The 26,361-nt window shown below is 49.3% G+C and overlaps 1 protein-coding gene across 1 annotated transcript in view; it reads right to left on the bottom strand.

Moving 5' to 3' along the window:
- Nucleotides 1-26,361, bottom strand: part of LOC109886988 (dachshund homolog 2) — a 39,889-nt gene that overhangs the window by 9,790 nt on the left and 3,738 nt on the right. Inside the window, exon 2 of the mRNA XM_031832718.1 lies at nucleotides 541-681. Within this exon, the coding sequence (XP_031688578.1) occupies nucleotides 541-681 (141 nt within the window). The remainder of the gene's footprint in view (nucleotides 1-540; nucleotides 682-26,361) is intronic.

Raw genomic sequence — 26,361 nt, 5'->3', positions numbered from 1 at the left:
TGTCTCTCCATGTTATAATCAGTTGATATGGAGGAGAGAAGGACATTATCCCTCTCTAAATGTAGTACTCACAGTGAAAACAACATGGAGGTGGAGAGAAGGACATTATCCCTCTCTAAATGTAGTACTCACAGTGAAAACAACATGGAGGTGGAGAGAAGGACATTATCCCTCTCTAAATGTAGTACTCACAGTGAAAACAACATGGAGGTGGAGAGAAGGACATTATCCCTCTCTAAATGTAGTACTCACAGTGAAAACAACATGGAGGAGGAGAGAAGGACATTATCCCTCTCTAAATGTAGTACTCACAGTGAAAACAACATGGAGAGAAGATAAATATATACAGTATATTCCTTTAGTACTCACAGTGAAAACAACATGGAGAGAAGATAAATATATACAGTATATTCCTTTAGTACTCACAGTGAAAACAACATGGAGAGAAGATAAATATATACAGTATATTCCTTTAGTACTCACAGTGAAAACAACATGGAGAGAAGATAAATATATACAGTATATTCCTTTAGTACTCACGGTTGGCCAGTAGGTGTTTCTGTAGTGAGTTCACCTGGTTGTTAAGACTCTGTTGTCCCCCCATCCCTATTCTGCCCACCCCACCACCTCCAGACAGGGGCGACACCAGCCTCTCCTTATCCCAGGAACACTCACTCCCGCCTGGGGAGAAAAACAGACACACAGGGGGGGGGGGGGGACTTCCATGAACCAGATACTACAGGAGACCACCAGCTCATTCAGGTACATTGTTTCTCATCCTGATGTGAAATACGGACATAAGTTTGATCTTTAACAATGCAAACACTTGACTTAAAGCATTCAGGTATAACGAACCCTCATAGCAGTGCCTCATCCCTCATAGTGCCTCATCCCTCATAGTGCCTCATCCCTCATAGTGCCTCATCCCTCATAGTGACTCAACCCTCATAGCAGTGCCTCATCCCTTATAGTGCCTCAACCCTCATAGTGCCTCATTCCTCATAGTGCCTCATCCCTCATAGTGCCTCATCCCTCATAGTGCCTCATCCCTCATAGTGACTCAACCCTCATAGCAGTGCCTCATCCCTTATAGTGCCTCAACCCTCATAGTGCCTCAACCCTCATAGTGCTTCAACCCTCATAGTGCCTCATCCCTCATAGTGCCTCATCCCTCCTAGTGCCTCAACCCTCATAGTGCCTCATCCCTCATAGTACCTCATCCCTCATAGTGCCTCATCCCTCATAGTGCGTCATCCCTCATAGTACCTCATCCCTCATAGTGCCTCATCCCTCATAGTGCCTCAACCCTCATAGCAGTGCCTCAACCCTCATAGTGCCTCATCCCTCATAGTGCCTCAACCCTCATAGTGCCTCATCCCTCATAGTGCCTCAACCCTCATAGCAGTGCCTCAACCCTCATAGTGCCTCAACCCTCATAGTGCCTCATCCCTCATAGTGCCTCAACCCTCATAGTGCCTCATCCCTCATAGTGCCTCAACCCTCATAGTGCCTCATCCCTCATAGTGCCTCAACCCTCATAGTGACTCAACCCTCATAGTGCCTCATCCCTCATAGTGCCTCAACCCTCATAGCAGTGCCTCAACCCTCATAGTGCCTCATCCCTCATAGTGCCTCAACCCTCATAGTGACTCAACCCTCATAGCAGTGCCTCAACCCTCATAGTGCCTCATCCCTCATAGTGCCTCAACCCTCATAGTGCCTCAACCCTCATAGCAGTGCCTCAACCCTCATAGTGCCTCAACCCTCATAGTGCCTCATTCCTCATAGTGCCTCATCCCTCATAGTGCCTCAACCCTCATAGTGCCTCATCCCTCATAGTGCCTCAACCCTCATAGTGCCTCAACCCTCATAGTGCCTCAAACCTCATAGTGCCTCAACCCTCATAGTGCCTCATCCCTCATAGTGCCTCAACCCTCATAGCAGTGCCTCAACCCTCATAGTGCCTCAACCCTCATAGTGCCTCATCCCTCATAGTGCCTCAACCCTCATAGTGCCTCATCCCTCATAGTGCCTCATCCCTCATAGTGCCTCAACCCTCATAGTGCCTCAACCCTCATAGGGCCTCAACCCTCATAGTGCCTCAACCCTCATAGTGCCTCATCCCTCATAGGGCCTCAACCCTCATAGTGCCTCAACCCTCATAGTGCCTCATCCCTCATAGGCCTCAACCCTCATAGTGCCTCATCCCTCATAGTGCCTCAACCCTCATAGCAGTGCCTCATCCCTTATAGTGCCTCAACCCTCATAGTGCCTCAACCCTCATAGTGCCTCAACCCTCATAGTGCCTCAACTCTTATAGTGACTCATCCCTTATAGTGACTCATCCCTTATAGTGACTCAAACCTTATAGTGACTCATCCCTTATAGTGACTCATCCCTTATAGTGACTCAACCCTTATAGTGACTCATCCCTTATAGTGACTCAACCCTTATAGTGACTCATCCCTTATAGTGACTCAACCCTTATAGTGACTCATCCCTTATAGTGGCTCATCCCTTATAGTGACTCATCCCTCATAGTGACGCATCCCTTATAGTGACTCAACCCTTATAGTGACTCAACCCTTATAGTGACTCAACCCTCATAGTGCCTCATCCCTCATAGTGACTCAACCCTCATAGCAGTGCCTCATCCCTTATAGTGCCTCAACCCTCATAGTGCCTCAACCCTCATAGTGCCTCATCCCTCATAGTGCCTCAACCCTCATAGTGCCTCATCCCTCATAGTGACTCAACCCTCATAGCAGTGCCTCATCCCTCATAGTGACTCAACCCTCATAGCAGTGCCTCATCCCTTATAGTGCCTCAACCCTCATAGTGCCTCAACCCCTCATAGTGCCTCAACCCTCATAGTGCCTCATCCCTTATAGTGACTCATCCCTTATAGTGACTCAACCCTTATAGTGACTCATCCCTTATAGTGACTCAACCCTTATAGTGACTCATCCCTTATAGTGACTCAACCCTTATAGTGACTCATCCCTTATAGTGACTCAGCCCTTATAGTGACTCATCCCTTATAGTGACTCATCCCTTATAGTGACTCAAGCCTTATAGTGACTCATCCCTTATAGTGACTCATCCCCCACAGCTGTGACTCATCCCTCACAGTGACTCAGCCCTCACAGCAGTGACTCAGCCCTCACAGTGACTCAGCCCTCATAGAAGTGACTCAACCTTCACAGCAATGACTAAACCCTCACAGCAGTGCTTCAACCCTCACAGCAGTGACTCAGCCCTCACAGCAACTAAACCCTCACAGCAGTGCTTCAACCCTCACAGCAGTGACTCAAACCTCACAGCAGTGCCTCAACCCTCACAGCAGTGCCTCAACCCTCACAGCAGTGCCTCAGCCCTCACAGCAGTGCCTCAGCCCTCACAGCAGTGCTTCAACCCTCACAGCAGAGACTCAACCCTCACAGCAGTGCCTCAACCCTCACAGCAGTGCCTCAACCCTCACAGCAGTGACTAAACCCCTCACAGCAGTGCCTCAACCCTCACAGCAGAGACTCAACCCTCACAGCAGTGCCTCAACCCTCACAGCAGTGACTCAACCCTCACAGCAGTGCCTCAACCCTCACAGCAGTGACTCAACCCTCACAGCAGTGACTCAACCCTCACAGCAGTGACTCAACCCTCACAGCAGTGACTAAACCCTCACAGCAGTGCTTCAACCCTCACAGCAGTGACTCAACCCTCACAGCAGTGCCTCAACCCTCACAGCAGTGCCTCAACCCTCACAGCAGTGCCTCAGCCCTCACAGCAGTGCCTCAGCCCTCACAGCAGTGCCTCAACCCTCACAGCAGAGACTCAACCCTCACAGCAGTGCCTCCAACCTCACAGCAGTGACTAAACCCTCACAGCAGTGCCTCAACCCTCACAGCAGTGACTAAACCCTCACAGCAGTGCCTCAACCCTCACAGCAGAGACTCAACCCTCACAGCAGTGCCTCAACCCTCACAGCAGTGACTCACCCTCACAGCAGTGCCTCAACCCTCACAGCAGTGACTCAACCCTCACAGCAGTGACTCAACCCTCACAGCAGTGCCTCAACCCTCACAGCAGTGACTCAACCCTCACAGCAGTGACTAAACCCTCACAGCAGTGCCTCAACCCTCACAGCAGTGCCTCAACCCTCACAGTGACTCAACCCTCACAGCAGTGCCTCAACCCTCACAGTGACTCAACCCTCACAGCAGTGCCTCAACCCTCACAGCAGTGCCTCAACCCTCACAGCAGTGACTCAACCCTCACAGCAGTGCCTCAACCCTCACAGCAGTGACTCAACCCTCACAGCAGTGACTAAACCCTCACAGCAGTGCCTCAACCCTCACAGCAGTGCCTCAACCCTCACAGTGACTCAACCCTCACAGCAGTGCTTCAACCCTCACAGCAGAGACTCAACCCTCATTTCCCACATGTTGTTACGTTACAGCCTTTTTATAAAATTGATTAAATATTTGATTTCCCTCAGCAATCGACAAACAATACCCCATAATGACATCACAATACCCCATAATGACATCACAATACCAATGACTCACTTTTGAAAATTTGTTTTTTATTTGTTTTATTGGTTTAGTCATTATGGGGTATTGTGATGTCATTGTGGGGTATTGTGATGTCATTATGGGGTATTGTGATGTCATTATGGGGTATTGTGATGTCATTATGGGGTATTGTGATGTCATTATGGGGTATTGTGATGTCATTATGGGGTATTGTGATGTCATTATGGGGTATTGTGATGTCATTATGGGGTATTGTGATGTCATTGTGGGGTATTGTGATGTCATTATGGGGTATTGTGATGTCATTATGGGGTTGGTATTATGGTATGATGTCATTATGGGGTATTGTGATGTCATTATGGGGTATTGTGATGTCATTATGGGTATGTGATGTCATTATGGGGTATGTGATGTCATTATGGGGTATTGTGATGTCATTATGGGGTATTGTGATGTCATTGTGGGGTATTGTGATGTCATTATGGGGTATTGTGATGTCATTATGGGGTATTGTGATGTCATTATGGGGTATTGTGATGTCATTATGGGGTATTGTGATGTCATTATGGGGTATTGTGATGTCATTACGGGGTATTGTGATGTCTTTATGGGGTATTGTGATGTCATTATGGCGTATTGTGATGTCATTATGGGGTATTGTTGATGTCATTATGGGGTATTGTGATGTCATTATGGGGTATTGTGATGTCATTATGGGGTATTGTGATGTCATTACGGGGTATTGTGATGTCATTACGGGGTATTGTGATGTCATTATGGGGTATTGTGTGTAGACCGATGAGGGGCAAAAAATATTAGATTCATTCACCAGGAAGTTGACTGAACCCCTAGATTCATTCACCAGAAAGTTGACTGAACCCCTAGATTCATTCACCAGGAAGTTGACTGAACCCCTAGATTCATTCACCAGGAAGTTGACTGAACCCCTAGATTCATTCACCAGGAAGTTGACTGAACCCCTAGATTCATTCACCAGAAAGTTGACTGAACCCCTAGATTCATTCACCAGGAAGTTGACTGAACCCCTAGATTCATTCACCAGGAAGTTGACTGAACCCCTAGATTCATTCTTTCTGTTCTGTCATTATTGTCATTATTTTGTGTTTGTGATCCCTTCATTCTTTAACTGGGATATTGTGAGGAGTCCATGTCCATGCCTGGACTGTATCGGAGAGGATGGGCTGACAACAATAGCAACACAATTTATTTGGTGAGAAAAAACGTATCTGTTGAATAACATAATGTGTTGAGTGAAATGTAATCGAAGGAGAACAAGAGAGAGTGAAAAGGATAGGTTGAATAACAAGACAGTAACACTAAGCAAAGAAGACAGAGAGAGAGAGAGAGAGGGAGAGAGAGAGAGAGAGGGATAGTTGTTTGGTGTAAGGGGACAAATGGCAGGTCAGGGGTTAAGGGTTAGATCCTAGGGTTAGGGATAGTTGTTTGGTGTAAGGGGACAAACGACAGGTCAGGGGTTAAGCTTTTTGACAAAAAATGTTACCCCTTTTTTCTCCCCAGTTTCGTGGTATCTAATTGGTAGTTACAGTCTTGTCTCATCGCGGCAGACTCGGGAGAGGCGAAGGTCGAGAGCCTGCGTACTCCGAAACACAACCCAACCAAGCCGCACTGCTCCTTGACACAATGCACATCCAACCCGGAAGCCAGTTTCTCTCTCCTTCTGAAGTCATGCTATGGATTTCATATCCTTTCTCTCTCCCTCTATCCCTTAGTCTTCTCTCTCTCTATTCTATTCAATTCAAGGGGCTTTATTGGCATGGGAAACATGTGTTAACATTGCCAAAGCAAGTGAGGTAGATAATATACAAAAGTGAAATAAACAATAAAAATTAACAGTAAACATTACACATACAGAAGTTTCAAAAGAATAAGACATTAGTCTTCTCTCTCTCTCCCTCTATCCCTAGTCTTCTCTCTCTGTCCCTCTATCCCTAGTCTTCTCTCTCTCTCCCTAGTCTCTCTCTCTCTCCCTCTATCCCTAGTCTTCTCTCTCTCTCCCTCCCTAGTCTTCTCTCTCTGTCACTCTATCCCTAGTCTTCTCTCTCTGTCCCTCTATCCCTAGTCTTCTCTCTCTGTCCCTCTATCCCTAGTCTTCTCTCTCTCTCCCTCTATCCCTAGTCTTCTCTCTCTGTCCCTCTATCCCTAGTCTTCTCTCTCTCTCTCCCTCTATCCCTAGTCTTCTCTCTCTCTCCCTCTATCCCTAGTCTTCTCTCTCTGTCCCTCTATCCCTAGTCTTCTCTCTCTGTCCCTCTATCCCTAGTCTTCTCTCTCTGTCCTCTCTCCCTCTATCCCTAGTCTTCTCTCTCTCTCCCTCTATCCCTAGTCTTCTCTCTCTGTCCCTCTATCCCTAGTCTTCATCTCTCTGTCCCTCTATCCCTAGTCTTCTCTCTCTCCCTCTATCCATAGTCTTCTCCTCTCTCTCTCCCTCTATCCCTAGTCTTCTCTCTCTCTCTCCCTCTATCCCTAGTCTTCTCTTCTCTGTCCCTCTATCCCTAGTCTTCTCTCTCTGTCCCTCTATCCCTAGTCTTCTCTCTCTCTCTCCCTCTATCCCTAGTCTTCTCTCTCTCTGTCCCTCTATCCCTAGTCTTCTCTCTCTCTCTCCCTATATCCCTAGTCTTCTCTCTCTCTCCCTCTATCCCTAGTCTTCTCTCTCTCTCCCTCTATCCCTAGTCTTCTCTCTCTCTGTCCCTCTATCCCTAGTCTTCTCTCTCCTACTCTCTCCCTCTATCCCTAGTCTTCTCTCTCTCGCCCTCTATCCCTAGTCTCTCTCTCTCTCCCTCTATCCCTAGTCTTCTCTCTCTCTGTCCCTCTATCCCTAGTCTTCTCTCTCTCTCCCTCTATCCCTAGTCTTCTCTCTCTGTCCCTCTCTCCCTAGTCTTCTCTCTCTCTCTCCCCTCTATCCCTAGTCTTCTCTCTCTCTCCCTCCCTAGTCTTCTTCTCTCTGTCCCTCTATCCCTAGTCTTCTCTCTCTGTCACTCTATCCCTAGTCTTCTCTCTCTGTCCCTCTATCCCTAGTCTTCTCTCTCTGTCCTCTATCCCTAGTCTTCTCTCTCTCTCCCTCTATCCCTAGTCTTCTCTCTCTGTCCCTCCCTAGTCTTCTCTCTCTCTCCCTCTATCCCTAGTCTTCTCTCTCTCTCCCTCTATCCCTAGTCTTCTCTCTCGGCCCTCTATCCCTAGTCTTCTCTCTCTGTCCCTCTATCCCTATCTTCTCTCTCTGTTCCCTCTATCCCTAGTCTTCTCTCTCTGTCCCTCTATCCCTAGTCTTCTCTCTCTGTCCCTCTATCCCTAGTCTTCTCTCTCTGTCCCTCTATCCCTAGTCTTCTCTCTCTCTGTCCCTCTATCCCTAGTCTTCTCTCTCTCTCCCTCTATCCCTAGTCTTCTCTCTCTGTCCCTCTATCCCTAGTCTTCTCTCTCTCTCTCCCTCTATCCCTAGTCTTCTCTCTCTCTCCCTCTATTCCCTAGTCTTCTCTCTCTGTCCCTCTATCCCTAGTCTTCTCTCTCTCTCTCCCTCTATCCCTAGTCTTCTCTCTCTCTCCCTCTATCCCTAGTCTTCTCTCTCTGTCCCTCTATCCCTAGTCTTCTCTCTCCCTCTATCCCTAGTCTTCTCTCTCTGTCCCTCTTATCCCTAGTCTTCTCTCTCTGTCCCTCTATCCCTAGTCTTCTCTCTCTGTCCCTCTATCCCTAGTCTTCTCTCTCTGTCCCTCTATCCCTAGTCTTCTCTCTCTGTCCCTCTATCCCTAGTCTTCTCTCTCTGTCCCTCTTAATCCCTTAGTCTTCTCTCTCTCTCTGTCCCTCGATCCCTAGTCTTCTCTCTCTCTCTCCCTCTATCCCTAGTCTTCTCTCTCTCTCCCTCTATCCCTAGTCTTCTCTCTCTGTCCCTCTATCCCTAGTCTTCTCTCTCTCTCTCCCTCTATCCCTAGTCTCTCTCTCTCTCCCTCCTATCCCTAGTCTTCTCTCTCTTTCCCTCTATCCCTAGTCTTCTCTCTCTGTCCCTCTATCCCTAGTCTTCTCTCTCTGTCCCTCTATCCCTAGTCTTCTCTCTCTGTCCCTCTATCCCTAGTCTTCTCTCTCTGTCCCTCCCTAGTCTTCTCTCTCTCTCCCTCTATCCCTAGTCTTCTCTCTCTGTCCCTCTATCCCTAGTCTTCTCTCTCTGTCCCTCTATCCCAGTCTTCTCTCTCTGTCCCTCTATCCCTAGTCTTCTCTCTCTGTCCCTCTATCCCTAGTCTTCTCTCTCTGTCCCTCTGATCCCTCTATCCCTAGTCTTCTCTCTATCTGTCCCTCCCTAGTCTTCTCTCTCTCTCCCTCTATCCCTAGTCTTCTCTCTCTTCCTCTATCCCTAGTCTTCTCTCTCTGTCCCTCTATCCCTAGTCTTCTCTCTCTGTCCCTCTATCCCTAGTCTTCTCTCTCTGTCCCTCTATCCCTAGTCTTCTCTCTCTGTCCCTCTATCCCTCTATCCCTAGTCTTCTCCCTCTGTCCCTCTATCCCTAGTCTTCTCTCTCTGTCCCTCTATCCCTCTATCCCTAGTCTTCTCTCTCTCTCCCTCTATCCCTAGTCTTCTCTCTCTGTCCCTCTATCCCTAGTCTTCTCTCTCTCTCTCCCTCTATCCCTAGTCTTCTCTCTCTGTCCCTCTATCCCTAGTCTTCTCTCTCTCTCCCTCTATCCCTAGTCTTCTCTCTCTGTCCCTCTAATCCCTAGTCTTTCTCTCTCTCTCCCTCTATCCCTAGTCTTCTTCTCTCTCTCCTCTATCCCTAGTCTTCTCTCTCTCTCCTATCCCTAGTCTTCTCTCTCTGTCCCTCTATCCCTAGTCTTCTCTCTCTGTCCCTCTATCCCTAGTCTTCTCTCTCTGTCCCTCTATCCCTAGTCTTCTCTCTCTGTCCCTCTATCCCTAGTCTTCTCTCTCTGTCCCTCTATCCCTAGTCTTCTCTCTCTGTCCCTCTATCCCTAGTCTTCTCTCTCTGTCCCTCTATCCCTAGTCTTCTCTCTCTCTGTCCCTCTATCCCTAGTCTTCTCTCTCTCTCCCTCTATCCCTAGTCTTCTCTCTCTCTCCCTCTATCCCTAGTCTTCTCTCTCTCTCTCCCTCTATCCCTAGTCTTCTCTCTCTCTCTCCCTCTATCCCTAGTCTTCTCTCTCTCTCCCTCTATCCCTAGTCTTCTCTCTCTGTCCCTCTATCCCTCTATCCCTAGTCTTCTCTCTCTGTCCCTCTATCCCTAGTCTTCTCTCTCTGTCCCTCTCTCCCTCTATCCCTAGTCTTCTCTCTCTCTCCCTCTATCCCTAGTCTTCTCTCTCTGTCCCTCTATCCCTAGTCTTCTCTCTCTCTGTCCCTCTATCCCTAGTCTTCTCTCTCTCCCTCTATCCCTAGTCTTCTCTCTCTCTCTCTCTCCCTCTATCCCTAGTCTTCTCTCTCTCTCTCCCTCTATCCCTAGTCTTCTCTCTCTGTCCCTCTATCCCTAGTCTTCTCTCTCTGTCCCTCTATCCCTAGTCTTCTCTCTCTCTCTCCCTCTATCCCTAGTCTTCTCTCTCTCTGTCCCTCTATCCCTAGTCTTCTCTCTCTGTCCCTCTATCCCTAGTCTTCTCTCTCTCTCCCTCTATCCCTAGTCTTCTCTCTCTGTCCCTCCCTAGTCTTCTCTCTCTCTCCCTCTATCCCTAGTCTTCTCTCTCTCTCCCTCTATCCCTAGTCTTCTCTCTCTGTCCCTCTATCCCTAGTCTTCTCTCTCTGTCCCTCTATCCCTAGTCTTCTCTCTCTGTCCCTCTATCCCTAGTCTTCTCTCTCTCTCCCTCTATCCCTAGTCTTCTCTCTCTCTCCCTCCCTAGTCTTCTCTCTCTGTCCCTCTATCCCTAGTCTTCTCTCTCTGTCCCTCTATCCCTAGTCTTCTCTCTCTGTCCCTCTATCCCTAGTCTTCTCTCTCTGTCCCTCTATCCCTAGTCTTCTCTCTCTCTCCCTCTATCCCTAGTCTTCTCTCTCTGTCCCTCCCTAGTCTTCTCTCTCTCTCCCTCTATCCCTAGTCTTCTCTCTCTCTCCCTCTATCCCTAGTCTTCTCTCTCTGTCCCTCTATCCCTAGTCTTCTCTCTCTGTCCCTCTATCCCTAGTCTTCTCTCTCTGTCCCTCTATCCCTAGTCTTCTCTCTCTGTCCCTCTATCCCTAGTCTTCTCTCTCTCTGTCCCTCTATCCCTAGTCTTCTCTCTCTCTCCCTCTATCCCTAGTCTTCTCTCTCTCTCCCTCTATCCCTAGTCTTCTCTCTCTGTCCCTCTATCCCTAGTCTTCTCTCTCTCTCTCCCTCTATCCCTAGTCTCTCTCTCTCTCTCTCTCTCCCTCTATCCCTAGTCTTCTCTCTCTGTCCCTCTATCCCTAGTCTTCTCTCTCCCTCTATCCCTAGTCTTCTCTCTCTGTCCCTCTATCCCTAGTCTTCTCTCTCTGTCCCTCTATCCCTAGTCTTCTCTCTCTGTCCCTCTATCCCTAGTCTTCTCTCTCTGTCCCTCTATCCCTAGTCTTCTCTCTCTGTCCCTCTATCCCTAGTCTTCTCTCTCTGTCCCTCTATCCCTAGTCTTCTCTCTCTGTCCCTCTATCCCTAGTCTCTCTCTCTCTCTCTGTCCCTCTATCCCTAGTCTTCTCTCTCTCTCTCCCTCTATCCCTAGTCTCTCTCTCTCTCTCCCTCTATCCCTAGTCTTTCTCTCTCTGTCCCTCTATCCCTAGTCTTCTCTCTCTCTCTCCCTCTATCCCTAGTCTTCTCTCTCTCTCCCTCTATCCCTAGTCTTCTCTCTCCCTCTATCCCTAGTCTTCTCTCTCTGTCCCTCTATCCCTAGTCTTCTCTCTCTGTCCCTCTATCCCTAGTCTTCTCTCTCTTGTTCTCTATCCCTAGTCTTCTCTCTCTGTCCCTCTATCCCTAGTCTTCTCTCTCCCTCTATCCCTAGTCTTCTCTCTCTGTCCCTCTCTCCCTAGTCTTCTCTCTCTGTCCCTCTATCCCTAGTCTTCTCTCTCTTGTTCTCTATCCCTAGTCTTCTCTCTCTGTCCCTCTATCCCTAGTCTTCTCTCTCTGTCCCTCCCTAGTCTTCTCTCTCTCTCCCTCTATCCCTAGTCTTCTCTCTCTGTCCCTCTATCCCTAGTCTTCTCTCTCTGTCCCTCTATCCCTAGTCTTCTCTCTCTGTCCCTCTATCCCTAGTCTTCTCTCTCTGTCCCTCTATCCCTAGTCTTCTCTCTCTGTCCCTCTGTCCCTCTATCCCTAGTCTTCTCTCTCTGTCCCTCCCTAGTCTTCTCTCTCTGTCCCTCTATCCCTAGTCTTCTCTCTCTGTCCCTCTATCCCTAGTCTTCTCTCTCTGTCCCTCTATCCCTAGTCTTCTCTCTCTGTCCCTCTATCCCTAGTCTTCTCTCTCTCTGTCCCTCTATCCCTAGTCTTCTCTCTCTCCCTCTATCCCTAGTCTTCTCTCTCTCTCCCTCTATCCCTAGTCTTCTCTCTCTGTCCCTCCCTAGTCTTCTCTCTCTGTCCCTCTATCCCTAGTCTTCTCTCTCTGTCCCTCTATCCCTAGTCTTCTCTCTCTGTCCCTCTATCCCTAGTCTTCTCTCTCTGTCCCTCTATCCCTAGTCTTCTCTCTCTGTCCCTCTATCCCTAGTCTTCTCTCTCTCTCCCTCTATCCCTAGTCTTCTCTCTCTCTCCTCTATCCCTAGTCTTCTCTCTCTGTCCCTCTATCCCTAGTCTTCTCTCTCTCTCCCTCTATCCCTAGTCTTCTCTCTCTCTCCCTCTATCCCTAGTCTTCTCTCTCTCTCCCTCTATCCCTAGTCTTCTCTCTCTCCCTCTATCCCTAGTCTTCTCTCTCTGTCTATCCCTAGTCTTCTCTCTCTGTCCCTCTATCCCTAGTCTTCTCTCTCTGTCCCTCTATCCCTAGTCTTCTCTCTCTGTCCCTCTATCCCTAGTCTTCTCTCTCTGTCCCTCTATCCCTAGTCTTCTCTCTCTGTCCCTCTATCCCTAGTCTTCTCTCTCTGTCCCTCTATCCCTAGTCTTCTCTCTCTCTCTCCCTCTATCCCTAGTCTTCTCTCTCTCTCCCTCTATCCCTAGTCTTCTCTCTCTCTCCCTCTATCCCTAGTCTTCTCTCTCTGTCCCTCTATCCCTAGTCTTCTCTCTCTCTCTCCCTCTATCCCTAGTCTTCTCTCTCTCTCCCTCTATCCCTAGTCTTCTCTCTCTGTCCCTCTATCCCTAGTCTTCTCTCTCCCTCTATCCCTAGTCTTCTCTCTCTGTCCCTCTATCCCTAGTCTTCTCTCTCTGTCCCTCTATCCCTAGTCTTCTCTCTCTGTCCCTCTATCCCTAGTCTTCTCTCTCTGTCCCTCTATCCCTAGTCTTCTCTCTCTGTCCCTCTATCCCTAGTCTTCTCTCTCTGTCCCTCTATCCCTAGTCTTCTCTCTCTGTCCCTCTATCCCTAGTCTTCTTCTCTCTCTGTCCCTCTATCCCTAGTCTCTCTCTCTCTCTCCCTCTATCCCTAGTCTTCTCTCTCTCTCCCTCTATCCCTAGTCTTCTCTCTCTGTCCCTCTATCCCTAGTCTTCTCTCTCTCTCTCCCTCTATCCCTAGTCTTCTCTCTCTGTCCCTCTATCCCTAGTCTTCTCTCTCCCTCTATCCCTAGTCTTCTCTCTCTGTCCCTCTATCCCTAGTCTTCTCTCTCTGTCCCTCTATCCCTAGTCTTCTCTCTCTGTCCCTCTATCCCTAGTCTTCTCTCTCTGTCCCTCTATCCCTAGTCTTCTCTCTCCCTCTATCCCTAGTCTTCTCTCTCTGTCCCTCTCTCCCTAGTCTTCTCTCTCTGTCCCTCTATCCCTAGTCTTCTCTCTCTGTCCTCTATCCCTAGTCTTCTCTCTCTGTCCCTCTATCCCTAGTCTTCTCTCTCTGTCCCTCCCTAGTCTTCTCTCTCTCTCCCTCTATCCCTAGTCTTCTCTCTCTGTCCCTCTATCCCTAGTCTTCTCTCTCTGTCCCTCTATCCCTAGTCTTCTCTCTCTGTCCCTCTATCCCTAGTCTTCTCTCTCTGTCCCTCTATCCCTAGTCTTCTCTCTCTGTCCCTCTCCCTCTATCCCTAGTCTTCTCTCTCTGTCCCTCCCTAGTCTTCTCTCTCTGTCCCTCTATCCCTAGTCTTCTCTCTCTGTCCCTCTATCCCTAGTCTTCTCTCTCTGTCCCTCTATCCCTAGTCTTCTCTCTCTGTCCCTCTATCCCTAGTCTTCTCTCTCTGTCCCTCTATCCCTCTATCCCTAGTCTTCTCCCTCTGTCCCTCTATCCCTAGTCTTCTCTCTCTGTCCCTCTATCCCTCTATCCCTAGTCTTCTCTCTCTGTCCCTCTATCCCTAGTCTTCTCTCTCTGTCCCTCTATCCCTAGTCTTCTCTCTCTGTCCCTCTATCCCTAGTCTTCTCTCTCTGTCCCTCTATCCCTAGTCTTCTCTCTCTGTCCCTCTATCCCTAGTCTTCTCTCTCTCTGTCCCTCTATCCCTAGTCTTCTCTCTCTGTCCCTCTATCCCTAGTCTTCTCTCTCTCCCTCTATCCCTAGTCTTCTCTCTCTGCCCCTCTATCCCTAGTCTTCTCTCTCTCTCCCTCTATCCCTAGTCTTCTCTCTCTCTCCCTCTATCCCTAGTCTTCTCTCTCTCTCCCTCTATCCCTAGTCTTCTCTCTCCCTCTATCCCTAGTCTTCTCTCTCTGTCCCTCTATCCCTAGTCTTCTCTCTCTGTCCCTCTATCCCTAGTCTTCTCTCTCTGTCCCTCTATCCCTAGTCTTCTCTCTCTGTCCCTCTATCCCTAGTCTTCTCTCTCTGTCCCTCTATCCCTAGTCTTCTCTCTCTCTCTGTCCCTCTATCCCTAGTCTTCTCTCTCTCTCTCCCTCTATCCCTAGTCTTCTCTCTCTCTCCCTCTATCCCTAGTCTTCTCTCTCTCTCCCTCTATCCCTAGTCTTCTCTCTCTGTCCCTCTATCCCTAGTCTTCTCTCTCTCTCTCTCCCTCTATCCCTAGTCTTCTCTCTCTGTCCCTCTATCCCTAGTCTTCTCTCTCCCTCTATCCCTAGTCTTCTCTCTCCCTCTATCCCTAGTCTTTTCTCTCTGTCCCTCTATCCCTAGTCTTCTCTCTCTGTCCCTCTATCCCTAGTCTTCTCTCTCTGTCCCTCTATCCCTAGTCTTCTCTCTCTCTCCTCTATCCCTAGTCTTCTCTCTCTGTCCCTCTATCCCTAGTCTTCTCTCTCTCTCCCTCTATCCCTAGTCTTCTCTCTCTGTCCCTCTATCCCTAGTCTTCTCTCTCTCTCCCTCTATCCCTAGTCTTCTCTCTCTGTCCCTCTATCCCTAGTCTTCTCTCTCTCTCCCTCTATCCCTAGTCTTCTCTCTCTCTCCCTCTATCCCTAGTCTTCTCTCTCTCTCTATCCTAGTCTTCTCTCTCTGTCCCTCTATCCCTAGTCTTCTCTCTCTGTCCCTCTATCCCTAGTCTTCTCTCTCTGTCCCTCTATCCCTAGTCTTCTCTCTCTGTCCCTCTATCCCTAGTCTTCTCTCTCTGTCCCTCTATCCCTAGTCTTCTCTCTCTGTCCCTCTATCCCTAGTCTTCTCTCTCTGTCCCTCTATCCCTAGTCTTCTCTTCTCTCTCTGTCCCTCTATCCCTAGTCTTCTCTCTCTGTCCCTCTATCCCTAGTCTTCTCTCTCTCTCCCTCTATCCTAGTCTTCTCTCTCTCTCTCCCTCTATCCCTAGTCTTCTCTCTCTCTCCCTCTATCCCTAGTCTTCTCTCTCTCTCCCTCTATCCCTAGTCTTCTCTCTCTGTCCCTCTATCCCTCTATCCCTAGTCTTCTCTCTCTGTCCCTCTATCCCTAGTCTTCTCTCTCTGTCCCTCTCTCCCTCTATCCCTAGTCTTCTCTCTCTCTCCCTCTATCCCTAGTCTTCTCTCTCTGTCCCTCTATCCCTAGTCTTCTCTCTCTGTCCCTCTATCCCTAGTCTTCTCTCTCTCCCTCTATCCCTAGTCTCTCTCTCTCTCTCCCTCTATCCCTAGTCTTCTCTCTCTCTCCCTCTATCCCTAGTCTTCTCTCTCTGTCCCTCTATCCCTAGTCTTCTCTCTCTGTCCCTCTATCCCTAGTCTTCTCTCTCTTCTCCTCTATCCCTAGTCTTCTCTCTCTGTCCCTCTATCCCTAGTCTCTCTCTCTCTCTCCCTCTATCCCTAGTCTTCTCTCTCTCTCCCTCTATCCCTAGTCTTCTCTCTCTCTCCCTCTATCCCTAGTCTTCTCTCTCTCTGTCCCTCTATCCCTAGTCTTCTCTCTCTCTCTCCCTCTATCCCTAGTCTTCTCTCTCTGTCCCTCTATCCCTAGTCTTCTCTCTCTGTCCCTCTATCCCTAGTCTTCTCTCTCTCTGTCCCTCTATCCCTAGTCTTCTCTCTCTCTCCCTCTATCCCTAGTCTTCTCTCTCTCTCCCTCCCTAGTCTTCTCTCTCTGTCCCTCTATCCCTAGTCTTCTCTCTCTGTCCCTCTATCCCTAGTCTTCTCTCTCTGTCCCTCTATCCCTAGTCTTCTCTCTCTGTCCCTCTATCCCTAGTCTTCTCTCTCTCTCCCTCTATCCCTAGTCTTCTCTCTCTGTCCCTCCCTAGTCTTCTCTCTCTCTCCCTCTATCCCTAGTCTTCTCTCTCTCTCCCTCTATCCCTAGTCTTCTCTCTCTGTCCCTCTATCCCTAGTCTTCTCTCTCTGTCCCTCTATCCCTAGTCTTCTCTCTCTGTCCCTCTATCCCTAGTCTTCTCTCTCTGTCCCTCTATCCCTAGTCTTCTCTCTCTCTGTCCCTCTATCCCTAGTCTTCTCTCTCTGTCCCTCTATCCCTAGTCTTCTCTCTCTCTCCCTCTATCCCTAGTCTTCTCTCTCTGTCCCTCTATCCCTAGTCTTCTCTCTCTCTCTCCCTCTATCCCTAGTCTTCTCTCTCTCTCCCTCTATCCCTAGTCTTCTCTCTCTGTCCCTCTATCCCTAGTCTTCTCTCTCCCCTCTATCCCTAGTCTTCTCTCTCTGTCCCTCTATCCCTAGTCTTCTCTCTCTGTCCCTCTATCCCTAGTCTTCTCTCTCTGTCCCTCTATCCCTAGTCTTCTCTCTCTGTCCCTCTATCCCTAGTCTTCTCTCTCTGTCCCTCTATCCCTAGTCTTCTCTCTCTGTCCCTCTATCCCTAGTCTTCTCTCTCTGTCCCTCTATCCCTAGTCTCTCTCTCTTATACACATCTAGATGTGTATAAGAGACAGCTCTGTCCCTCTATCCCTAGTCTTCTCTCTCTCTCCCTCTATCCCTAGTCTTCTCTCTCTCTCCCTCTATCCCTAGTCTTCTCTCTCTGTCCCTCTATCCCTAGTCTTCTCTCTCTCTCCCTCTATCCCTAGTCTTCTCTCTCTCTCCCTCTATCCCTAGTCTTCTCTCTCTGTCCCTCTATCCCTAGTCTTCTCTCTCCCTCTATCCCTAGTCTTCTCTCTCTGTCCCTCTCTCCCTAGTCTTCTCTCTCTGTCCCTCTATCCCTAGTCTTCTCTCTCTGTCCCTCTATCCCTAGTCTTCTCTCTCTGTCCCTCTATCCCTAGTCTTCTCTCTCTGTCCCTCCCTAGTCTTCTCTCTCTCTCCCTCTATCCCTAGTCTTCTCTCTCTGTCCCTCTATCCCTAGTCTTCTCTCTCTGTCCCTCTATCCCTAGTCTTCTCTCTCTGTCCCTCTATCCCTAGTCTTCTCTCTCTGTCCCTCTATCCCTAGTCTTCTCTCTCTGTCCCTCTGTCCCTCTATCCCTAGTCTTCTCTCTCTGTCCCTCCCTAGTCTTCTCTCTCTGTCCCTCTATCCCTAGTCTTCTCTCTCTGTCCCTCTATCCCTAGTCTTCTCTCTCTGTCCCTCTATCCCTAGTCTTCTCTCTCTGTCCCTCTATCCCTAGTCTTCTCTCTCTGTCCCTCTATCCCTCTATCCCTAGTCTTCTCCCTCTGTCCCTCTATCCCTAGTCTTCTCTCTCTGTCCCTCTATCCCTCTATCCCTAGTCTTCTCTCTCTGTCCCTCTATCCCTAGTCTTCTCTCTCTGTCCCTCTATCCCTAGTCTTCTCTCTCTGTCCCTCTATCCCTAGTCTTCACTCTCTGTCCCTCTATCCCTAGTCTTCTCTCTCTGTCCCTCTATCCCTAGTCTCTCTCTCTCTGTCCCTCTATCCCTAGTCTTCTCTCTCTGTCCCTCTATCCCTAGTCTTCTCTCTCTCCCTCTATCCCTAGTCTTCTCTCTCTGCCCCTCTATCCCTAGTCTTCTCTCTCTCTCCCTCTATCCCTAGTCTTCTCTCTCTCTCCCTCTATCCCTAGTCTTCTCTCTCTCTCCCTCTATCCCTAGTCTTCTCTCTCCCTCTATCCCTAGTCTTCTCTCTCTGTCCCTCTATCCCTAGTCTTCTCTCTCTGTCCCTCTATCCCTAGTCTTCTCTCTCTGTCCCTCTATCCCTAGTCTTCTCTCTCTGTCCCTCTATCCCTAGTCTTCTCTCTCTGTCCCTCTATCCCTAGTCTTCTCTCTCTCTCTGTCCCTCTATCCCTAGTCTTCTCTCTCTCTCTCCCTCTATCCCTAGTCTTCTCTCTCTCTCCCTCTATCCCTAGTCTTCTCTCTCTCTCCCTCTATCCCTAGTCTTCTCTCTCTGTCCCTCTATCCCTAGTCTTCTCTCTCTCTCTCTCCCTCTATCCCTAGTCTTCTCTCTCTGTCCCTCTATCCCTAGTCTTCTCTCTCCCTCTATCCCTAGTCTTCTCTCTCCCTCTATCCCTAGTCTTTTCTCTCTGTCCCTCTATCCCTAGTCTTCTCTCTGTCCCTCTATCCCTAGTCTTCTCTCTCTGTCCCTCCCTAGTCTTCTCTCTCTCTCCCTCTATCCCTAGTCTTCTCTCTCTGTCCCTCTATCCCTAGTCTTCTCTCTCTGTCCCTCTATCCCTAGTCTTCTCTCTCTGTCCCTCTATCCCTAGTCTTCTCTCTCTGTCCCTCTGTCCCTCTATCCCTAGTCTTCTCTCTCTGTCCCTCCCTAGTCTTCTCTCTCTCTCCCTCTATCCCTAGTCTTCTCTCTCTGTCCCTCTATCCCTAGTCTTCTCTCTCTGTCCCTCTATCCCTAGTCTTCTCTCTCTGTCCCTCTATCCCTAGTCTTCTCTCTCTGTCCCTCTATCCCTCTATCCATCCCTAGTCTTCTCTCTCTGTCCCTCTATCCCTAGTCTTCTCTCTCTGTCCCTCTCTCCCTCTATCCCTAGTCTTCTCTCTCTCTCCCTCTATCCCTAGTCTTCTCTCTCTGTCCCTCTATCCCTAGTCTTCTCTCTCTGTCCCTCTATCCCTAGTCTTCTCTCTCTCCCTCTATCCATAGTCTTCTCTCTCTCTCTCCCTCTATCCCTAGTCTTCTCTCTCTCTCTCCCTCTATCCCTAGTCTTCTCTCTCTGTCCCTCTATCCCTAGTCTTCTCTCTCTGTCCCTCTATCCCTAGTCTTCTCTCTCTCTCTCCCTCTATCCCTAGTCTTCTCTCTCTCTGTCCCTCTATCCCTAGTCTTCTCTCTCTCTCTCCCTATATCCCTAGTCTTCTCTCTCTCTCCCTCTATCCCTAGTCTTCTCTCTCTCTCCCTCTATCCCTAGTCTTCTCTCTCTCTGTCCCTCTATCCCTAGTCTTCTCTCTCCTACTCTCTCCCTCTATCCCTAGTCTTCTCTCTCTCTCCCTCTATCCCTAGTCTTCTCTCTCTTCCCTCTATCCCTAGTCTTCTCTCTCTGTCCCTCTATCCCTAGTCTTCTCTCTCTCTCCCTCTATCCCTAGTCTTCTCTCTCTGTCCCTCTATCCCTAGTCTTCTCTCTCTCTCCCTCTATCCCTAGTCTTCTCTCTCTCTCCCTCCCTAGTCTTCTCTCTCTGTCCCTCTATCCCTAGTCTTCTCTCTCTGTCACTCTATCCCTAGTCTTCTCTCTCTGTCCCTCTATCCCTAGTCTTCTCTCTCTGTCCCTCTATCCCTAGTCTTCTCTCTCTCTCCCTCTATCCCTAGTCTTCTCTCTCTGTCCCTCCCTAGTCTTCTCTCTCTCTCCCTCTATCCCTAGTCTTCTCTCTCTCTCCCTCTATCCCTAGTCTTCTCTCTCTGTCCCTCTATCCCTAGTCTTCTCTCTCTGTCCCTCTATCCCTAGTCTTCTCTCTCTGTCCCTCTATCCCTAGTCTTCTCTCTCTGTCCCTCTATCCCTAGTCTTCTCTCTCTCTCCCTCTATCCCTAGTCTTCTCTCTCTGTCCCTCCCTAGTCTTCTCTCTCTCTCCCTCTATCCCTAGTCTTCTCTCTCTCTCCCTCTATCCCTAGTCTTCTCTCTCTGTCCCTCTATCCCTAGTCTTCTCTCTCTGTCCCTCTATCCCTAGTCTTCTCTCTCTGTCCCTCTATCCCTAGTCTTCTCTCTCTGTCCCTCTATCCCTAGTCTTCTCTCTCTGTCCCTCTATCCCTAGTCTTCTCTCTCTGTCCCTCTATCCCTAGTCTTCTCTCTCTCTGTCCCTCTATCCCTAGTCTTCTCTCTCTCTCCCTCTATCCCTAGTCTTCTCTCTCTCTCCCTCTATCCCTAGTCTTCTCTCTCTCTCTCCCTCTATCCCTAGTCTTCTCTCTCTCCCTCTATCCCTAGTCTTCTCTCTCTGTCCCTCTATCCCTAGTCTTCTCTGTCCCTCTATCCCTAGTCTTCTCTCTCTGTCCCTCTATCCCTAGTCTTCTCTCTCTGTCCCTCTATCCCTAGTCTTCTCTCTCTGTCCCTCTATCCCTAGTCTTCTCTCTCTGTCCCTCTATCCCTAGTCTTCTCTCTCTGTCCCTCTATCCCTAGTCTTCTCTCTCTGTCCCTCTATCCCTAGTCTTCTCTCTCTCTCTGTCCCTCTATCCCTAGTCTTCTCTCTCTCTCTCCCTCTATCCCTAGTCTTCTCTCTCTCTCCCTCTATCCCTAGTCTTCTCTCTCTGTCCCTCTATCCCTAGTCTTCTCTCTCTCTCCCTCTATCCCTAGTCTTCTCTCTCTCTCCCTCTATCCCTAGTCTTCTCTCTCTGTCCCTCTATCCCTAGTCTTCTCTCTCTGTCCCTCTATCCCTAGTCTTCTCTCTCTGTCCCTCTATCCCTAGTCTTCTCTCTCTGTCCCTCTATCCCTAGTCTTCTCTCTCTGTCCCTCTATCCCTAGTCTTCTCTCTCTCTCCCTCTATCCCTAGTCTTCTCTCTCTGTCCCTCTATCCCTAGTCTTCTCTCTCTGTCCCTCTATCCCTAGTCTTCTCTCTCTGTCCCTCTATCCCTAGTCTTCTCTCTCTGTCCCTCTGTCCCTCTATCCCTAGTCTTCTCTCTCTGTCCCTCCCTAGTCTTCTCTCTCTCTCCCTCTATCCCTAGTCTTCTCTCTCTGTCCCTCTATCCCTAGTCTTCTCTCTCTGTCCTCTATCCCTAGTCTTCTCTCTCTGTCCCTCTATCCCTAGTCTTCTCTCTCTGTCCTCTATCCCTAGTCTTCTCTCTCTGTCCCTCTATCCCTCTATCCCTAGTCTTCTCCCTCTGTCCCTCTATCCCTAGTCTTCTCTCTCTGTCCCTCTATCCCTCTATCCCTAGTCTTCTCTCTCTGTCCCTCTATCCCTAGTCTTCTCTCTCTGTCCCTCTATCCCTAGTCTTCTCTCTCTGTCCCTCTATCCCTAGTCTTCACTCTCTGTCCCTCTATCCCTAGTCTTCTCTCTCTGTCCCTCTATCCCTAGTCTTCTCTCTCTCTGTCCCTCTATCCCTAGTCTTCTCTCTCTGTCCCTCTATCCCTAGTCTTCTCTCTCTCCCTCTATCCCTAGTCTTCTCTCTCTGCCCCTCTATCCCTAGTCTTCTCCTCTCTCCCTCTATCCCTAGTCTTCTCTCTCTCTCCCTCTATCCCTAGTCTTTCTCTCTCTCTCCCTCTATCCCTAGTCTTCTCTCTCCCTCTATCCCTAGTCTTCTCTCTCTGTCCCTCTATCCCTAGTCTTCTCTCTCTGTCCCTCTATCCCTAGTCTTCTCTCTCTGTCCCTCTATCCCTAGTCTTTCTCTCTCTGTCCCTCTATCCCTAGTCTTCTCTCTCTGTCCCTCTATCCCTAGTCTTCTCTCTCTCTCTGTCCCTCTATCCCTAGTCTTCTCTCTCTCTCTCCCTCTATCCCTAGTCTTCTCTCTCTCTCCCTCTATCCCTAGTCTTCTCTCTCTGTCCCTCTATCCCTAGTCTTCTCTCTCTCTCTCCCTCTATCCCTAGTCTTCTCTCTCTCTCCCTCTATCCCTAGTCTTCTCTCTCTGTCCCTCTATCCCTAGTCTTCTCTCTCCCTCTATCCCTAGTCTTCTCTCTCCCTCTATCCCTAGTCTTTTCTCTCTGTCCCTCTATCCCTAGTCTTCTCTCTCTGTCCCTCTATCCCTAGTCTTCTCTCTCTGTCCCTCCCTAGTCTTCTCTCTCTCTCCCTCTATCCCTAGTCTTCTCTCTCTGTCCCCTATCCCTAGTCTTCTCTCTCTGTCCCTCTATCCCTAGTCTTCTCTCTCTCTGTCCCTCGTTCCTCTATCCCTATCTTCTCTCTCTGTCCCTCCCTAGTCTTTCTCTCTCTCTCCCTCTATCCCTAGTCTTCTCTCTCTGTCCCTCTATCCCTAGTCTTCTCTCTCTGTCCCTCTATCCCTAGTTCTTCTCTCTCTGTCCCTCTATCCCTAGTCTTCTCTCTCTGTCCTCTTCCCTAGTCTTCTCTCTCTGTCCCTCTATCCTCTATCCCTAGTTTTCTCCCTCTGTCCTCTATCCCTAGTCTTCTCTCTCTGTCCCTCTATCCCTCTATCCCTAGTCTCTCTCTCTGTCCCTCTATCCCTAGTCTTCTCTCTCTGTCCCTCTATCCCTAGTCTTCTCTCTCTGTCCCTCTATCCCTAGTCTTCACTCTCTCCCTCTATCCTAGTTTCTCTCTCTGTCCCTCTATCCCTAGTCTTCTCTCTCTCCTGTCCCTCTATCCCTAGTCTTCTCTCTCTGTCCTCTATCCCTAGTCTTCTCTCTCTCCCTCTATCCCTAGTCTTCTCTCTCTGCCCCTCTATCCCTAGTCTTCTCTCTCTCTCCCTCTATCCCTAGTCTTCTCTCTCTCTCCCTCTATCCTAGTCTTCCTCTCTCTCCCTCTATCCCTAGTTTCTCTCTGTCCCTCTATCCCTAGTCTTCTCTCTCTCTGTCCTCTATCCCTAGTCTTCTCTCTCTGTCCCTCTATCCCTAGTCTTCTCCTCTGTCCCTCTATCCCTAGTCTTCTCTCTCTGTCCCTCTATCCCTAGTCTTCTCTCTCTGTCCTCTATCCCTAGTCTTCTCTCTCTCTCTGTCCTCTATCCCTAGTCTTCTCTCTCTCTCTCCCTCTATCCCTAGTTCTCTCTCTCTCCCTCTATCCCTAGTCTTCTCTCTCTCTCCCTCTATCCCTAGTCTTCTCTCTCTTGTCCCTCTATCCCTAGTCTTCTCTCTCTCTCTCTCCCTCTATCCCTAGTCTTCTCTCTCTGTCCCTCTATCCTAGTCTCTCTCTCCCTCTATCCCTAGTCTTCTCTCTCCCTCTATCCCTAGTCTTTTCTCTCTGTCCCTCTATCCCTAGTCTTCTCTCTGTCCCTCTATCCCTAGTCTTCTCTCTCTGTCCCTCCCTAGTCTTCTCTCTCTCTCCCTCTATCCCTAGTCTTCTCTCTCTGTCCCTCTATCCCTAGTCTTCTCTCTCTGTCCCTCTATCCCTAGTCTTCTCTCTCTGTCCCTCTATCCCTAGTCTTCTCTCTCTGTCCCTCTGTCCCTCTATCCCTAGTCTCTCTCTCTGTCCCTCCCTAGTCTTCTCTCTCTCTCCCTCTATCCCTAGTCTTCTCTTCTCTTTTCTCTGTCCCTCTATCCTAGTCTTCTCTCTGTCCCTCTATCCCTAGTCTTCTCTCTCTGTCCCTCTATCCCTAGTCTTCTCTCTCTGTCCCTCTATCCCTCTATCCATCCCTAGTCTTCTCTCTCTGTCCCTCTATCCTAGTCTTCTCTCTCTGTCCTCTCTCCCTCTATCCCTAGTCTTCTCTCTCTCTCCCTCTATCCCTAGTCTTCTCTCTCTGTCCCTCTATCCCTAGTCTCTTCTCTCTGTCCCTCTATCCCTAGTCTTCTCTCTCTCCCTCTATCCATAGTCTTCTCTCTCTCTCTCCCTCTATCCCTAGTCTTCTCTCTCTTCTCCCTCTATCCCTAGTCTTCTCTCTCTGTCCTCTATCCTAGTCTTCTCTCCTGTCCCTCTATCCCTAGTCTTCTCTCTCTCTCCCTCTATCCCTAGTCTCTCTCTCTATGTCCCTCTATCCCTAGTCTTCTCTCTCTCTCTCCCTATATCCCTAGTCTTCTCTCTCTCTCCCTCTATCCCTAGTCTTCTCTCTCTCTCCCTCTATCCCTAGTCTTCTCTCTCTCTGTCCCTCTATCCCTAGTCTTCTCTCTCCTACTCTCTCCCTCTATCCCTAGTCTTCTCTCTCTCTCCCTCTATCCCTAGTCTTCTCTCTCTCTCCCTCTATCCCTAGTCTTCTCTCTCTCTGTCCCTCTATCCCTAGTCTTCTCTCTCTCTCCCTCTATCCCTTAGTTTCTCTCTCTGTCCCTCTCTTCCCTAGTCTTCTCTATCTCTCCCTCTATCCCTAGTCTTCTCTCTCTCTCCTCCCTAGTCTTCTCTCTCTGTCCCTCTATCCCTAGTTTCTCTCTCTGTCACTCTATCCCTAGTCTTCTCTCTCTGTCCCTCTATCCTAGTCTCTCTTCTCTGTCCCTCTATCCCTAGTCTTCTCTCTCTCTCCCTCTATCCCTAGTCTTCTCTCTCTGTCCCTCCCTAGTCTTCTCTCTCTTCCCTCTATCCCTAGTCTTCTCTCTCTCTCCCTCTATCCCTAGTCTTCTCTCTCTGTCCCTCTATCCCTAGTCTTCTCTCTCTGTCCCTCTATCCTAGTCTTCTCTCTCTGTCCCTCTATCCCTAGTCTTCTCTCTCTGTCCCTCTATCCCTAGTCTTCTCTCTCTTCTCNCTGTCCCTCTATCCCTAGTCTTCACTCTCTGTCCCTCTATCCCTAGTCTTCTCTCTCTGTCCCTCTATCCCTAGTCTTCTCTCTCTCTGTCCCTCTAACTAGTCTTCTCTCTCTGTCCCTCTATCCCTAGTCTTCTCTCTCTCCCTTCTATCCCTAGTCTTCTCTCTCTGCCCTCTATCCTTAGTCTTCTCTCTCTCCCTCTATCCCTAGTCTTCTCTCTCTCTCCCTCTATCCCTAGTCTTCTCTCTCTCTCCCTCTATCCCTAGTCTTCTCTCTCCCCTCTATCCCTAGTTCTTCTCTCTCCTGTCCCTCTATCTCCCTAGTCTTCTCTCTCTTGTCCCTCTATCCCTAGTCTTTCTCTCTGTCCCTCTATCCATAGTCTTCTCTCTCTGTCCCTCTATCCATAGTCTTCTCTCTCTGTCCCTCTATTATCCTCTCTCGTCTTCTCTCTTCTTGTCCCTCTATCCCTAGTCTTCTCTCTCTCTCCCTCTATCCCTAGTCTTCTCTCTCTCTCCCTCTACCTAGTCTTCTCTCTCTGTCCCTCTATCCCTAGTATTCTTCTCTCTCTCTCTTCCCTCTATCCCTAGTCTCTCTCTCTCTCCCTCTATCCCTAGTCTCTCTCTCTGTCCCTCTATCCTAGGTCTTCTCTCTCTCTCCCTCTATCCCTAGTCTTCTTTCTCTGTCCCTCTATCCCTAGTCTTCCTCTCTCCCCCTCTATCCCTAGTCTTCTCTCTCCTCTCTATCCCTAGTCTTTTCTCTCTGTCCCTCTATCCCTAGTCTTCTCTCTCTGTCCCTCTATCCCTAGTCTTCTCTCCTCCTGTCCCTCCCTAGTCTTCTCTCTCTCTCCCTCTATCCCTAGTCTTCTCTCTCTGTCCCTCTATCCCTAGTCTTCTCTCTCTGTCCCTCTATCCCTAGTCTTCTCTCTCTGCCCCTGTCCCTCTATCCCTATCTTCTCTCTCGTCCCTCCCTAGTCTTCTCTCTCTCTTCCTCTATCCCTAGTCTTCTCTCTCTGTCCCTATATCCCTAGTCTTCTCTCTCTGTCCCTCTATCCCTAGTCTTCTCTCTCTGTCCCCTATTACCCAGTCTTCTCTCTCTGTTCCCTCTATCCCTCTATCCCTAGTCTTCTCTCTCTGTCCCTCTATCCCTAGTCTTCTCTCTCTGTCCCTCTCTCCCTCTATCCTAGTCTTCTATCTCTCTCCCTCTATCCCTAGTCTTCTCTCTCTGTCCTCTATCCCTAGTCTTCTCTCTCTCTTGTCCCTCTATCCCTAGTCTTCTCTCTCTCCCTCTATCCATAGTCTTCTCTCTCTCTCTCCCTCTATCCCTAGTCTTCTCTCTCTCTCTCCCTCTATCCCTAGTTTCTCTCTCTGTCCCTCTATCCCTAGTCTTTCTCTCTCTGTCCCTCTATCCCTAGTCTTCTCCTCTCTCTCTCCCTCTATCCCTAGTCTTCTCTCTCTGTCCCTTTCCTGTCTTCTCTCTCTCTCCCTCTATCCCTAGTCTTCTCTCTCTCTCCCTCTATCCCTAGTCTCTCTCTCTCTGTCCCTCTATCCCTAGTCTTCTCTCTCCTACTCTCTCCTCTATCCCTAGTCTTCTCTCTCTCTCCCTCTATCCCTAGTCTTCTCTCTCTCTCCCTCTATCCCTAGTCTTATCTCTCTCTGTCCCTCTATCCCTAGTCTCTCTCTCTGTCCCTCTATCCTAGTTAGTCTGTCTCTATCTAGTTTCTCTCTCTGTCCTCTATCCCTAGTTCTTCTCTTCTCTATGTCCCTCTATCCCTAGTTCTTTCTCTCTGTCCCTCTATCCCTAGTCTTCTCTCTCTCCTCTATCCTAGTCTTCTCTCTCTGCCCCTCTATCCCTAGTCTTCTCTCTCTCTCCCTCTATCCCTAGTCTTCTCTCTCTCTCCC

This window comes from Oncorhynchus kisutch, linkage group LG9, assembly GCF_002021735.2.
Source record: "Oncorhynchus kisutch isolate 150728-3 linkage group LG9, Okis_V2, whole genome shotgun sequence".
In the NCBI taxonomy this organism is placed as follows: domain Eukaryota; kingdom Metazoa; phylum Chordata; class Actinopteri; order Salmoniformes; family Salmonidae; genus Oncorhynchus; species Oncorhynchus kisutch.
This window is presented reverse-complemented; position numbering and strand designations above follow the sequence as displayed.